This window comes from Eucyclogobius newberryi, unplaced genomic scaffold (genome assembly GCF_026437365.1).
Source record: "Eucyclogobius newberryi isolate DKJ021-1_F unplaced genomic scaffold, fEucNew1.0.hap1 SCAF_9, whole genome shotgun sequence".
Lineage (NCBI taxonomy): Eukaryota > Metazoa > Chordata > Actinopteri > Gobiiformes > Gobiidae > Eucyclogobius > Eucyclogobius newberryi.
Genome location: NW_027316532.1, coordinates 11,357,455 through 11,372,408, shown reverse-complemented (window position 1 = coordinate 11,372,408; position 14,954 = coordinate 11,357,455). Strand labels below are relative to the sequence as shown.

Genomic DNA, 14,954 nt, shown 5'->3' with positions numbered 1-14,954 from the left:
TGTCAGTCTGGACACATGTCAGTCTGGACACATGTCAGTCTGGACACATGACATTCTGGACACATGCCAGTCTGGACACATGTCAGTCTGGACACATGTCAGTCTGGACACAGGACAGTCTGGACACATGTCAGTCTGGACACATGTCAGTCTGGACACATGACTGTCTGGACACATGACAGTCTGGACACATGCCAGTCTGGACACATGTCAGTTTGGACACATGTCAGTCTGGACACATGACATTCTGGACACATGCCAGTCTGGACACATGTCAGTCTGGACACATGTCAGTCTGGACACAGGACAGTCTGGACACATGTCAGTCTGGACACATGACTGTCTGGGCACATGTCAGTTTGGACTCATTACTGTCTGGACACATGACAGTCTGGACACATGTCAGTCTGGACACATGTCAGTTTGGACACATGACTGTCTGGACACATGACAGTCTGGACACATGCCAGTCTGGACACATGTCAGTTTGGACACATGTCAGTCTGGACACATGACATTCTGGACACATGCCAGTCTGGACACATGTCAGTCTGGACACAGGACAGTCTGGACACATGTCAGTCTGGACACAGGACAGTCTGGACACATGTCAGTCTGGACACATGTCAGTCTGGACACATGTCAATCTGGACACAGGACAGACTGGACACATGACAGTCTGGACACAGGACAGTCTGGACACAGGACAGTCTGGACACATGTCAGTCTGTACACAGGACAGTCTGGACACATGCCAGTCTGGACACATGCCAGTCTGGACACATGTCAGTCTGGACACATGACATTCTGGACACATGCCAGTCTGGACACATGTCAGTCTGGACACATGTCAGTCTGGACACATGACAGTCTGGACACATGACAGTCTGGACACATGTCAGTCTGGACACAGGACAGTCTGGACACATGTCACTCTGGACACATGTCAGTCTGGACACATGTCAGTCTGGACACAGGACAGTCTGGACACATGACAGTCTGGACACATGTAAGTCTGGACACATGTAAGTCTGGACACATGTCAGTCTGGACACATGTCTGTCTGGACACATGACGGTCTGGACACAAGCCAGTCTGGACACATGTCATTTTGGACACATGTCAGTCTGGACACATGACATTCTGGACACATGCCAGTCTGGACACAGGACAGTCTGGACACATGTCAGTTTGGACACATGACTGTCTGGACACATGTCAGTTTGGACACATTACTGTCTGGACACATGACAGTCTGGACACATGTCAGTCTGGACACATGTCAGTTTGGACACATGACAGTCTGGACACATGCCAGTCAGGACACATGTCAGTTTGGACACATGTCAGTCTGGACACATGACATTCTGGACACATGCCAGTCTGGACACATGTCAGTCTGGACACATGTCAGTCTGGACACAGGACAGTCTGGACACATGTCAGTCTGGACACATGTCAGTCTGGACACAGGACAGTCTGGACACATGACAGTCTGGACACAGGACAGTCTGGACACAGGACAGTCTGGACACATGTCAGTCTGTACACAGGACAGTCTGGACACAGGACAGTCTGGACACATGCCAGTCTGGACACATGCCAGTCTGGACACATGTCAGTCTGGACACATGACATTCTGGACACATGCCAGTCTGGACACATGTCAGTCTGGACATATGTCAGTCTGGACACATGACAGTCTGGACACATGACAGTCTGGACACAGGACAGTCTGGACACATGTCACTCTGGACACATGTCAGTCTGGACACATGTCAGTCTGGACACAGGACAGTCTGGACACATGACAGTCTGGACACATGTAAGTCTGGACACATGTAAGTCTGGACACATGTCAGTCTGGACACATGACAGTCTGGACACATGTCAGTCTGGACACATGTCAGTTTGGAGACAGGACAGTCTGGACACATGTCAGTCTGGACACATGTCAGTCTGGACACAGGACAGTCTGGACACATGTCAGTCTGGACACAGGACAGTCTGGACACAGGACAGTCTGGACACATGTCAGTCTTTACACAGGACAGTCTGGACACATGCCAGTCTGGACACATGCCAGTCTGGACACATGTCAGTCTGGACACATGACATTCTGGACACATGCCAGTCTGGACACATGTCAGTCTGGACACATGTCAGTCTGGACACATGACAGTCTGGACACATGACAGTCTGGACACATGTCAGTCTGGACACATGTCAGTCTGGACACAGGACAGTCTGGACACAGGACAGTCTGGACACATGTCACTCTGGACACATGTCAGTCTGGACACATGTCAGTCTGGACACAGGACAGTCTGGACACATGACAGTCTGGACACATGTAAGTCTGGACACATGTAAGTCTGGACACATGTCAGTCTGGACACATGACAGTCTGGACATATGTCAGTCTGGACACATGTCAGTTTGGACACATGTCAGTCTGGACACATGACATTCTGGACACATGCCAGTCTGGACACATGTCAGTCTGGACACATGTCAGTCTGGACACAGGACAGTCTGGACACATGTCAGTCTGGACACATGTCAGTCTGGACACATGACTGTCTGGACACATGACAGTCTGGACACATGTCAGTCTGGACACAGGACAGTCTGGACACATGTCAGTCTGGACACATGACAGTTTGGACACATGTCAGTCTGGACACAGGACAGTCTGGACACATGTCAGTCTGGACACAGGATAGTCTGGACACATGTCAGTCTGGACACATGTCAGTCCGGACACAGGACAGTCTGGACACATGTCAGTCTGGACACATGTCAATCTGGACACAGGACAGTCTGGACACAGGACAGTCTGGACACAGGACAGTCTGGACACATGCCAGTCTGGACACATGACATTCTGGACACATGCCAGTCTGGACACATGTCAGTCTGGACACATGTCAGTCTGGACACATGACAGTCTGGACACATGACAGTCTGGACACATGTCAGTCTTGACACAGGACAGTCTGGACACATGTCACTCTGGACACATGTCAGTCTGGACACAGGACAGTCTGGACACATGACAGTCTGGACACATGTCAGTCTGGACACATGTAAGTCTGGACACATGTCAGTCTGGACACATGACAGTCTGGACACATGTCAGTCTGGACACATGTCTGTCTGGACACATGACAGTCTGGACACATGCCAGTCTGGACACATGTCAGTTTGGACACATGTCAGTCTGGACACATGACATTCTGGACACATGCCAGTCTGGACACAGGACAGTCTGGACACAGGACAGTCTGGACACATGTCAGTTTGGACACATGACTGTCTGGACACATGTCAGTTTGGACACATTACTGTCTGGACACATGACAGTCTGGACACATGTCAGTCTGGACACATGTCAGTCTGGACACATGTCAGTCTGGACACATGACAGTCTGGACACAGGACAGTCTGGACACAGGCCAGTCTGGACACATGTCAGTCTGGACACATGTCAGTCTGGACACATGACAGTCTGGACACATGTCAGTCTGGACACATGACATTCTGGACACATGCCAGTCCGGACACATGTCAGTCTGGACACATGACAGTCTGGACACATGACAGTCTGGACACAGGACAGTCTGGACACATGTCACTCTGGACACATGTCAGTCTGGACACATGTCAGTCTGGACACAGGACAGTCTGGACACATGACAGTCTGGACACATGTAAGTCTGGACACATGTAAGTCTGGACACATGTCAGTGTGGACACAGGACAGTCTGGACACATGACAGTCTGGACACATGTCAGTCTGGACACAGGACAGTCTGGACACATGTCACTCTGGACACATGTCAGTCTGGACACAGGACAGTCTGGACACATGACAGTCTGGACACATGTCAGTCTGGACACATGTAAGTCTGGACACATGTCAGTCTGGACACGTGACAGTCTGGACACATGTCAGTCTGGACACATGTCTGTCTGGACACATGACAGTCTGGACACATGCCAGTCTGGACACATGTCAGTTTGGACACATGTCAGTCTGGACACATGACATTCTGGACACATGCCAGTCTGGACACAGGACAGTCTGGACACAGGACAGTCTGGACACATGTCAGTTTGGACACATGACTGTCTGGACACATGTCAGTTTGGACACATTACTGTCTGGACACATGACAGTCTGGACACATGTCAGTCTGGACACATGTCAGTCTGGACACATGTCAGTCTGGACACATGACAGTCTGGACACAGGACAGTCTGGACACAGGCCAGTCTGGACACATGTCAGTCTGGACACATGTCAGTCTGGACACATGACAGTCTGGACACATGTCAGTCTGGACACATGACATTCTGGACACATGCCAGTCCGGACACATGTCAGTCTGGACACATGACAGTCTGGACACATGACAGTCTGGACACAGGACAGTCTGGACACATGTCACTCTGGACACATGTCAGTCTGGACACATGTCAGTCTGGACACATGTCAGTCTGGACACATGACAGTCTGGACACATGTAAGTCTGGACACATGTAAGTCTGGACACATGTCAGTCTGGACACAGGACAGTCTGGACACATGACAGTCTGGACACATGTCAGTTTGGACACATGACTGTCTGGACACATGACAGTCTGGACACATGCCAGTCTGGACACATGTCAGTTTGGACACAGGACAGTCTGGACACATGTCAGTCTGGACACATGTCAGTCTGGACACAGGACAGTCTGGACACAGGACAGTCTGGACACATGCCAGTCTGGACACATGCCAGTCTGGACACATGTCAGTCTGGACACATGACATTCTGGACACATGTCAGTCTGGACACATGTCAGTCTGGACACATGACAGTCTGGACACATGACAGTCTGGACACATGTCAGTCTGGACACAGGACAGTCTGGACACATGTCACTCTGGACACATGTCAGTCTGGACACATGTCAGTCTGGACACAGGACAGTCTGGACACATGACAGTCTGGACACATGTAAGTCTGGACACATGTAAGTCTGGACACATGTCAGTCTGGACACATGACAGTCTGGACATATGTCAGTCTGGACACATGTCAGTTTGGACACATGTCAGTCTGGACACATGACATTCTGGACACATGCCAGTCTGGACACATGTCAGTCTGGACACATGTCAGTCTGGACACAGGACAGTCTGGACACATGTCAGTCTGGACACATGTCAGTCTGGACACATGACTGTCTGGACACATGACAGTCTGGACACATGCCAGTCTGGACACATGTCAGTTTGGACACTTGTCAGTCTGGACACATGTCAGTCTGGACACATGTCAGTCTGGACACATGTCAGTCTGGACACATGACAGTCTGGACACATGTCAGTCTGGACACAGGACAGTCTGGACACATGTCACTCTGGACACTTGTCAGTCTGGACACATGTCAGTCTGGACACAGGACAGTCTGGACACATGTAAGTCTGGACACATGTAAGTCTGGACACATGTCAGTCTGGACACATGACAGTCTGGACATATGTCAGTCTGGACACATGTAAGTCTGGACACATGACAGTCTGGACACATGTAAGTCTGGACACATGTAAGTCTGGACACATGTCAGTCTGGACACATGACAGTTTGGACATATGTCAGTCTGGACACAGGACAGTCTGGACACATGTCAGTCTGGACACATGTCAGTCTGGACACAGGACAGTCTGGACACATGTAAGTCTGGACACATGTAAGTCTGGACACATGTAAGTCTGGACACATGACAGTCTGGACATATTTCAGTCTGGACACATGTAAGTCTGGACACAGGACAGTCCAGTCAGACTGATTAAAACCTGTGAGATAATGTGCATCATAAACAATATAAATGACTGTCCATGAGCAAATGCGAGTGCAAGGTTCATATTTCAGTTGCGTTGGTGCTTCTTTGTGACCTCGTCTTTGTGTCTAATCTCATCTCTGTGTCTGACCTCCTCTCTGTGTCTGACCTCATCTCTCTGTCTGACCTAATCTCTGTGTCTGACCTCATCTCTCTGTCTGACCTCATCTCTGTGTCTGACCTCATCTCTCTGTCTGACCTCATCTCTGTGTCTGACCTCATCTCTCTGTCTGACCTCATTTCTGTGTCTGACCTCATCTCTCTGTCTGACCTCATCTCTGTGTCTGACCTCATCTCTCTGTCTGACCTCATCTCTGTGTCTGACCTCATCTCTCTGTCTGACCTCGTCTCTGTGTCTAACCTCAGCTCTGTGTCTGACCTCGTCTCTGTGTCTGACCTCGTCTCTGTGTCTGACCTCATCTCTCTGTCTGACCTCGTCTCTGTGTCTGACCTCATCTCTCTGTCTGACCTCGTCTCTGTGTCTAACCTCAGCTCTGTGTCTGACCTCGTCTCTGTGTCTGACCTCGACTCTGTGTCTGACCTCGTCCCTCTCTGTCTGCCCTCGTCTCTCTCTGTCTGACCTCATCTCTGTGTCTGACCTCATCTCTGTGTCTGACCTCGTCTCTGTGTCTGACCTCGTCTCTCTCTGTCTGACCTCATCTCTGTGTCTGACCTCATCTCTCTGTCTGACCTCATCTCTGTGTCTGACCTCGTCTCTGTGTCTGACCTCATCTCTGTGTCTGACCTCATCTCTCTGTCTGACCTCGTCTCTGTGTCTGACCTCGTCTCTCTCTGTCTGACCTCATCTCTGTGTCTGACCTCATCTCTCTGTCTGACCTCGTCTCTGTGTCTGACCTCGTCTCTCTCTGTCTGACCTCATCTCTGTGTCTGACCTCATCTCTCTGTCTGACCTCGTCTCTGTGTCTGACCTCGTCTCTCTCTGTCTGACCTCGTCTCTGTGTCTGACCTCATCTCTCTGTCTGACCTCGTCTCTGTGTCTGACCTCATCTCTCTGTCTGACCTCGTCTCTGTGTCTGACCTCGTCTCTGTGTCTGACCTCATCTCTCTGTCTGACCTCGTCTCTGCGTCTTACCTCGTCTCTCTCTGTCTGACCTCATCTCTGTGTCTGACCTCATCTCTCTGTCTGACCTCATCTCTCTGTCTGACCTCGTCTCTGTGTCTGACCTCATCTCTCTGTCTGACCTCATCTCTCTGTCTGACCTCGTCTCTGTGTCTGACCTCGTCTCTCTCTGTCTGACCTCATCTCTGTGTCTGACCTCGTCTCTCTGTCTGACCTCGTCTCTGTGTCTGACCTCGTCTCTGTCTGTCTGACCTCGTCTCTGTGTCTGACCTCGTCTCTCTCTGTCTGACCTCATCTCTGTGTCTGACCTCGTCTCTGTGTCTGACCTCATCTCTCTGTCTGACCTCGTCTCTGTGTCTGACCTCGTCTCTGTGTCTGACCTCGTCTCTGTGTCTGACCTCGTCTCTCTGTCTGACCTCGTCTCTCTCTGTCTGACCTCGTCTCTGTGTCTGACCTCATCTCTCTGTCTGACCTCATCTCTCTGTCTGGCCTCGTCTCTCTCTGTCTGACCTCGTCTCTGTGTCTGACCTCATCTCTGTGTCTGACCTCATCTCTCTGTCTGACCTCATCTCTCTGTCTGACCTCGTCTCTGTGTCTGACCTCGTCTCTCTCTGTCTGACCTCATCTCTGTGTCTGACCTCGTCTCTGTGTCTGACCTCGTCTCTCTCTCTCTGACCTCATCTCTGTGTCTGACCCCTGCTGCTGCTTCACCGTCTTCATGGCTCTGGACATAAATACCGCTGCTCGTTTTCACATTCTTCTCACATAATGAGTGGGATTTTACTTTGCATAGTGTCGTTATAATGATCACGCTGCAGAAGACGCTGGTGCCAGATGTTCAGCAGCACATTTAAATATTTAAATGAGTTTCTTTACAAAAATCATATTCATTTAAAAGATGATTTGTTTGAATATTTCTTAATGTACATTTTATGAAAAACATCATCTTTATCAGACTTTGTAGATGACAACATAGTAATATCAAAGAAACTACTAATATTTAAGTGTGTTTTAGTATTTATTAGTGTGAAATGTTTAACACTTAACTGAACATGATCAAACTCACTGTTTGTACAATATTTCAACTAGGGCTGGGCAAGTTATCGCGTTAACTCATCACTTATTTAACGCTATCACTTATTTTAACGCGCCTTAACGCAGGTCGGATTCCCCTGGTCCGCACCAGTTCTAAAGCCTCGTACAAACCGCTGCGGACGAATCGTGCCCGCGGCAGAATTTGAGCGCGTGTACATTAGAAAGACAAACGCACCGGACGCGCGTTCTCGACGCCCCGGACTCATGTCCGTAGAATACACTCAGCAGCAGACGTGCGTCCAAGTCGTCCTACACATGCTCAGTGGAGTCGAGTGGTCCTGCACATGCTCAGTGGAGGAGAGTCGTCCTGCACATGCTCAGTGGAGGAGAGGCGTCCTGCACATGCTCAGTGGAGGAGAGGCGTCCTGCACATGCTCAGTGGAGGAGAGGCGTCCTGCACATGCTCAGTGGAGGAGAGGCGTCCTGCACATGCTCAGTGGAGGAGAGGCGTCCTGCACATGCTCAGTGGAGGAGAGGCGTCCTGCACATGCTCAGTGGAGGAGAGGCGTCCTGCACATGCTCAGTGGAGGAGAGGCGTCCTGCACATGCTCAGTGGAGGAGAGTCATCCTGCACATGCTCAGTGGAGTCGAGTCGTCCTGCACATGCTCAGTGGAGGAGAGTCGTCCTCGAGTCGTCCTGCACATGCTCAGTGGAGTTGAGTCGTCCTGCACATGCTCAGTGGAGGAGAGGCGTCCTGCACATGCTCAGTGGAGGAGAGTCGTCCTGCACATGCTCAGTGGAGTGGAGTCGTCCTGCACATGCTCAGTGGAGTGGAGTCGTCCTGCACATGCTCAGTGGAGGAGTTGTGCTGTGCGGCTTTTCTCGTGGTGTAAATGGAGTTTAATGTTTGCTTTGGTTTATTAACTTTACAAAGTCAGCGGCTATAGGCGCCAGCCGAGGCAACCCGCCGGGGGCCCGTGTGAGCAGGTCCCGACGGGGGCCCGCGTGAGGCTGTAGCTGGGGAGATCCGCGAGAAGGGCCCGGCGTCTTTATCATCTGAAAACGTGAATAATCTGGTGCCTTAGCAACTGGCTTAGTGCAGAGGAGTAAAAAAACACCCAGTTTTAGGAATCTACAAACTTTTCTGGTTCTTTTCGATGCCCTGCAGTGGCAATAAGCTTTAGTTTTGTGTTTGATAACATTGTTTAAGTTAAAATATACACAATGTATTTATTTGTATTGAACTGGTTAAGTGTTTGTTTGCACAACTAATTTTATGGCGCTTTAAGTTCTAAGAATGTACAAACTGTACTGAAGTGTTTTCTGGTTTAGGGACGTTGGGTACTAGACTGGTTCTGCTGCTCCTAAAATGTGTTTGGAGTGTCTAATGTTTAATGAGATTACAATGTTTGACGTTACCTCTGAAGTGGCCTGTTCATCTTTAATGATTGTGGTGCATACTGCATATTTTATTTAACTGCTACTGAATAAAAATGCTGATGCACTTTACACTTCTTTTGAATTCATTTTGAATTTTGCACGGAAAAATGCTATTAATCGTAATTAATTAGGGAAATAATGCGATTAATCGCGGTTAAAAATTGTAATCGTTTCCCAGCCCTAATTTCCAGCTTGTACAATATTTCTAGCTTGTTTGGCTCATGAGTGATGCAGTTTATGGTACGGGTTATTCTTTGGCACAGGCGCGAGTGAAAATGGTGTCGTCACAATACTAACACAATACTCAGGGAAATGCTTGATACAACTGTCATTTTCTTTGTTTCTACACAAGGAAAACATTAACAGTGTGTACAATATGATTAATTGTGATAAATCATATTCCAAAAGTGAATCAGTTTGTACTTATTTATTTGAATTGACTGACAGCTCTAGTGTTTATGTGTTTGAGTGTTAGAAAGAACCAGATGACAGTGAGAGCACCTCATGACATCAGCAGGTGAACAGAGTAGATCAGGCATTGAACCCACAGCCTCTTTTCTGAGAGGCATAAGCATCATTCATCCCAAACGCTGCAGAAACCATTAGCTCCTGGTTTCATTTCATAATTGCTAAGAGCCCGTGTTCAAATCAAATCCCTCTTATCTAGTTCCAGAGGCGTGTGGTCAGTGGCAGTACGTGTGGTCAGTGGCAGTACGTGTGGTCAGTGGCAGTATGTGGGGTCAGTGGCCGTACGTGTGGTCAGTGGCCGTACGTGTGGTCAGTGGCCGTACGTGTGGTCAGTGGCCGTACGCGTGGTCAGTGGCAGTACGTGTGGTCAGTGGCAGTACGTGTGGTCAGTGGCAGTACGTGTGGTCAGGAGGAGTTCCCCGCTCCATCTCAGGCCGTGATAATGGATTTAATTAACAGACTCTCACAGAATGAACCAAAAGGAGCCGGTGGGACATTTGTATTCTGGGTGGGTGCTGAATGGGTGTCCGTTGCCCTTGGCCCCGCCTCTGAATCACCTCCACATGGTTCACACTCTAACGCGGCGTGCTGTGGGTCTAAAGTCATGCTTTGCTCAAGGGCAGCGGCGGTTTCGGGTCACGCCGAGGAACGCTTCATGAGACGCTGAGGTGGGGCGAGTGGTCAAATATATGATTGAAGTGGTTGTTGTTGTTGTGTCCTTGGGCAATGCACCTCGCCTACATGAGCCTGGTGTATGTATGACCAGACATGAGAAACACTGGAGTCACAAAGGGTGGCACAGGCGGCACAGGCGGCAACGGTGGCACAGGTCCCACAGGCGGCAAAGGTTCCACAGGTGGCACAGGTCCCACGGGTCCCACAGGCGGCACAGGTTACACAGGTGGCACAGGTCCCACAGGTCGCACAGGTGGCACAGGTTGCATGAAATCAGGCGCTTGCAGACGTTTGTGGAGAGAGCAACGTTTCTTACCGGCGTCTTAAAGCGTTTACATGTCTCAATAACAGCTCAAGGTGTAGGAGAGTTCTTCTCTTGTGGGCAGTGGGACTGTGGGTCTGGGGGTCGTGGGGCTGTGGGGCCGTGGGGCTGTGGGGTCTCTTAAAGCATCTTTACACCAGTCCTACTGATGTGTTGCTGTGAACTCTAAGATCTCTCTTTCAAGTCGTCCTTATAAAGACCTTTATAAATTGTCATTTTCACGTTGGCTGTTGTTATGGACCTTCATGGCCCTGCACAGTTTGACTGGCTGAATAAACAGGCGTGCAGGGCCTGGTGTTCACACGCGTTAGTGTTCTATCCCCAGCACCAGAAGCTTGTCCTCTGCTGGCGCCGACCCACATGATCTCACACCCTCCAGCTTCTCTTCAGCTTGTGGGAGGGCATCCATGTCTTGTGGGAGGGCATCCATGTGTCAGCAGCATGTTTCATTCGTGACTTCTCTTCTCACGCTGCATATGTGGCCACTTTATTGACTTAAGTGAAACATTTTGTCTCGAGAGGAAAAGAACCGAGCCATCGCTGAGCTCTGGAGCAGCCGTCGTTCACCCTCGTGACACCAAATGTTTGTTTATTAAACCACACGAAATCAGATCCTTTTGGAATTACAATCGATTTGAGAACTCCCCTTTCAAATGAGACTCAGTGGGTTAGTGATGTTTCGCAGGGAAGATGGTGTCTAACTGTTGTCCACAGTGTAATGGCTCAGAGAATATACATTACAGACTGTGAGGAGGAAACTGTGCAGAACAAATCTTCTCTAGAGGTCGTAATCCTATACAACGGGACGAAGGATTACGTGGTACGGCGGCTGTCAAAGCAGGACTACTTATCAGAGTGCATACCGTCGGCTTCTGGTCGGGCACAAATAGCGCGTACACAATCATTACTAGAATGATCTACAGCGGGGAGGGCGTCTGGAGAAAGGTGAATAGAGGTTATGCTGATGACATCACAGAATTCTGCATTTTAGCGTCAATGGTGAGAAATGATGTTTGACACAAAACGTACTGCCCCTGTCAGGTGTCACAAAACGTACTGCCCCTGTCAGGTGTCACAAAACGTACTGCCCCTGTCAGGTGTCACAAAACGTACTGCCCCTGTCAGGTGTCACAAAACGTACTGCCCCTGTCAGGTGTCACAAAACGTACTGCCCCTGTCAGGTGTCACAAAACGGCAGGCAAGAACCCAATAGCACAACACAGGAAACAGTTCGGGTGTAGAAATAAGGTTTTAATTACCAGCAGAGGTCAAACAAGGTCGTAACTCGCGTAGCAAGCAAATCCAGAAGGAGCAGGTTCAAAGGTCCAAAGTCCAAAAGGGCAGGTCAATACACAAACAGGCAGGATCAGAATCAGGATGACAGGTGCTGGAAGCTACGGAAACACACTAGACAATGTGGCAAAGAACTGAGGGAAATGGACCGGTCCATATACTGAGGCGGGGCGGGCCCATGGGCGGGGCGGGCCCATGGGCGGGGCGGGCCCATGGGGGGGGCGGGTCCATGGGTGGGGCGGGCCCATGGGCGGGGCAGGTGAATGTGATGCAGAGCAGGAGAGAGTGGCAGAGTCTGCCCTCTGATTGGCTGGCTGAAGTTGTGACAACTATTAGGGTGGGCTTAAACAAAAATGCAGTTGATTGTCGACAGTAGAAATGTTCCCCTTGAGTTATTCATTGATTTATTTTACTCGTGCGCATCCGGGACCAGCCGGGTCAACAGGGGTCAGACAGAGATGTTAAAACACTCACGGTAGTGTCACTCTTCTGTCTGGACGGTCCAGACGGGTTCAGACTCTGCTTCAGCAGCGGCGTCCTCTGTTCACCGAGCGGACTCTGGACGATCCAGCAATGTTCTGGCCCCGTGTGAGGCTAAAGAGAATTTGACGCGACATGTGGAGGCTGCCTCCACATGTTTGGAACCTGCAGATATCAATGTTTTTATTTGATCAAGTAATGTCCTTTTCAGAGCTTCTAACCTTCTTACAGTGCTATTGGTGACTCATAAATGTGCCCAAAGTGTTTTTTTGATTGATTCTGGCAGTCTTCAGCTAGAGAACAGTGTCTATCTGTCCCCTCTGAATAACAGACGGACGGGGGCCACTCACCAGGATGAGTCGGCCTTCCCTGTTTCAGCCCCTCCTCCAGGAACCACTCTGTACCTCTACGGGACCAAAGCAAACAAAGCTGACGGCCCACGGTCCCATTGGAAAGCAGCCCGCATCACAAGCTAACGAAGATAATAAGGCTAACATGGCTAACATGGCTAACAAACCCGAAGCGGAGAACCACAGACCCCGGAGACGCTTTTTGGAGAAGATTAAATGAAGCCCCTCACATCACAATCTAAAGAGCACATCACCGATGAACCACGAGGCCTGATAATGAGGTTTCTTGACAATCGTGTGAAGGAACGTGTCTTTAAGGCTACAAGGCTTAAAGGAGACCTCCAGGGTTAAAGGAGACCTCCAGGGTTAAAGGAGACCTCCAGGGTTAAAGGAGACCTGCAGGGTTAAAGGAGACCTCCAGGCTTAAAGGAGACCTGCAAGGTTAAAGGAGACCTCCAGCACAAAGGCAAGCACGTCTTCTTTGCTCCAGATCTTCCATACGAGGTTCTTCAACAAAGGCAAAAGTTCCTCCACATCTGTGAGGAGCTCAGGAGGAGAAAACTGAGACATGAGTTCTCTTTCCCAGCGACACTTGGTGACTGGAGAAAAACACATGCTCAGAACCAGGAGAAGCAGAGGGTCTCTGAAGGAGGATGCAAAACACAGAGGACTGAAGAGTGCGAGAGATGGAGCCACCAGCGTCAGGTTTGGTCACATGGTGATACACTTGTCTCTGGAGCCTCCTCGTGGCTGCTGCAAAAAGGGCCCTCACAAAATGTATTGAAAAATACAGAAAAATACACCAACAATCAAGGCCTGGACCAACATTATACTGGACATTTGTAGTATGGGTTTAGTGTGCTTTGATTTTCTCTTTTTTACTTCATTATTTGCTGTTTGTCTACTGTTTTTCTCTGGTCTTGTTTCCGTCTTTCATTGTGTTTGTTTATATGTTGTTAAGTTAAAGATGATTTGATTCAGAGAGAGAGTTGGATGTGAATTAATTTACAGAACTTTTATGATGGTCGTGTCAAAGTAGTGCCGTTTTCTTTGAATGTTAAATTTGCTCGGAGCCTTTTCTGGTGCTATGACCCGGTACAAAACATCTTTCTCTTTAAGGTCAGTGTAATGTGCAATGTCCCGGTCTTAGTGAATGAACTGAGTCTGGTTCCAAAGGTCTCCCTTGTTCCCTCTGTAACTGTGGACCACATGATGACCTCTGATGACCTCTAATGACCCTTTGTGTTTGCAGGATGAGGCCTCGCTGCTGCTCTCTAGTCCCAGGATGCTGCTCCCTCCGTCAGGCGCAGCCCCTCCAGACGCGCCCCTGTCAGTGAACCTGTCAGTGCACCACCACATGCAGCTCCTCCAGCAGCAGCTCCAGCAGCAGCAGCAGCAGACGCACGTGGCTGTGGCTCAGGTGAGACTCAGACTGCACCCCACAATCATGATACTATCACTGCAGACTCACAGACTGCACGCCACAATCATGATACTATCACTGCAGACTCACAGACTGCACGCCACAATCATGATACTATCACTGCAGACTCACAGACTGCACGCTACAATCATGATACTATCACTGCAGACTTACAGACTGCACGCCACAATCATGATACTATCACTGCAGACTCACAGACTGCACGCCACAATCATGATACTATCACTGCAGACTCACAGACTGCCGCCACAATCATGATACTATCACTGCAGACTCACAGACTGCACGCCACAATCATGATACTATCACTGCAGACTCACAGACTGCACGCCACAAACATGATACTATCACTGCAGACTCACAGACTGCACGCCACAATCATGATACTATCACTGCAGACTCACAGACTGCACGCCACAATCATGATACTATCACTGCAGACTCACAGACTGCACACCACAAACATGATA

The 14,954-nt window shown here is 49.6% G+C and overlaps 1 protein-coding gene across 1 annotated transcript in view; it reads left to right on the top strand.

Moving 5' to 3' along the window:
* The window catches only part of LOC140353794 (carboxyl-terminal PDZ ligand of neuronal nitric oxide synthase protein-like), a 161,020-nt gene that overhangs the window by 99,686 nt on the left and 46,380 nt on the right, over positions 1 to 14,954 (top strand). The window contains exon 8 of the mRNA XM_072438537.1: positions 14,293 to 14,460. Within this exon, the coding sequence (XP_072294638.1) occupies positions 14,293 to 14,460 (168 nt within the window). The remainder of the gene's footprint in view (positions 1 to 14,292; positions 14,461 to 14,954) is intronic.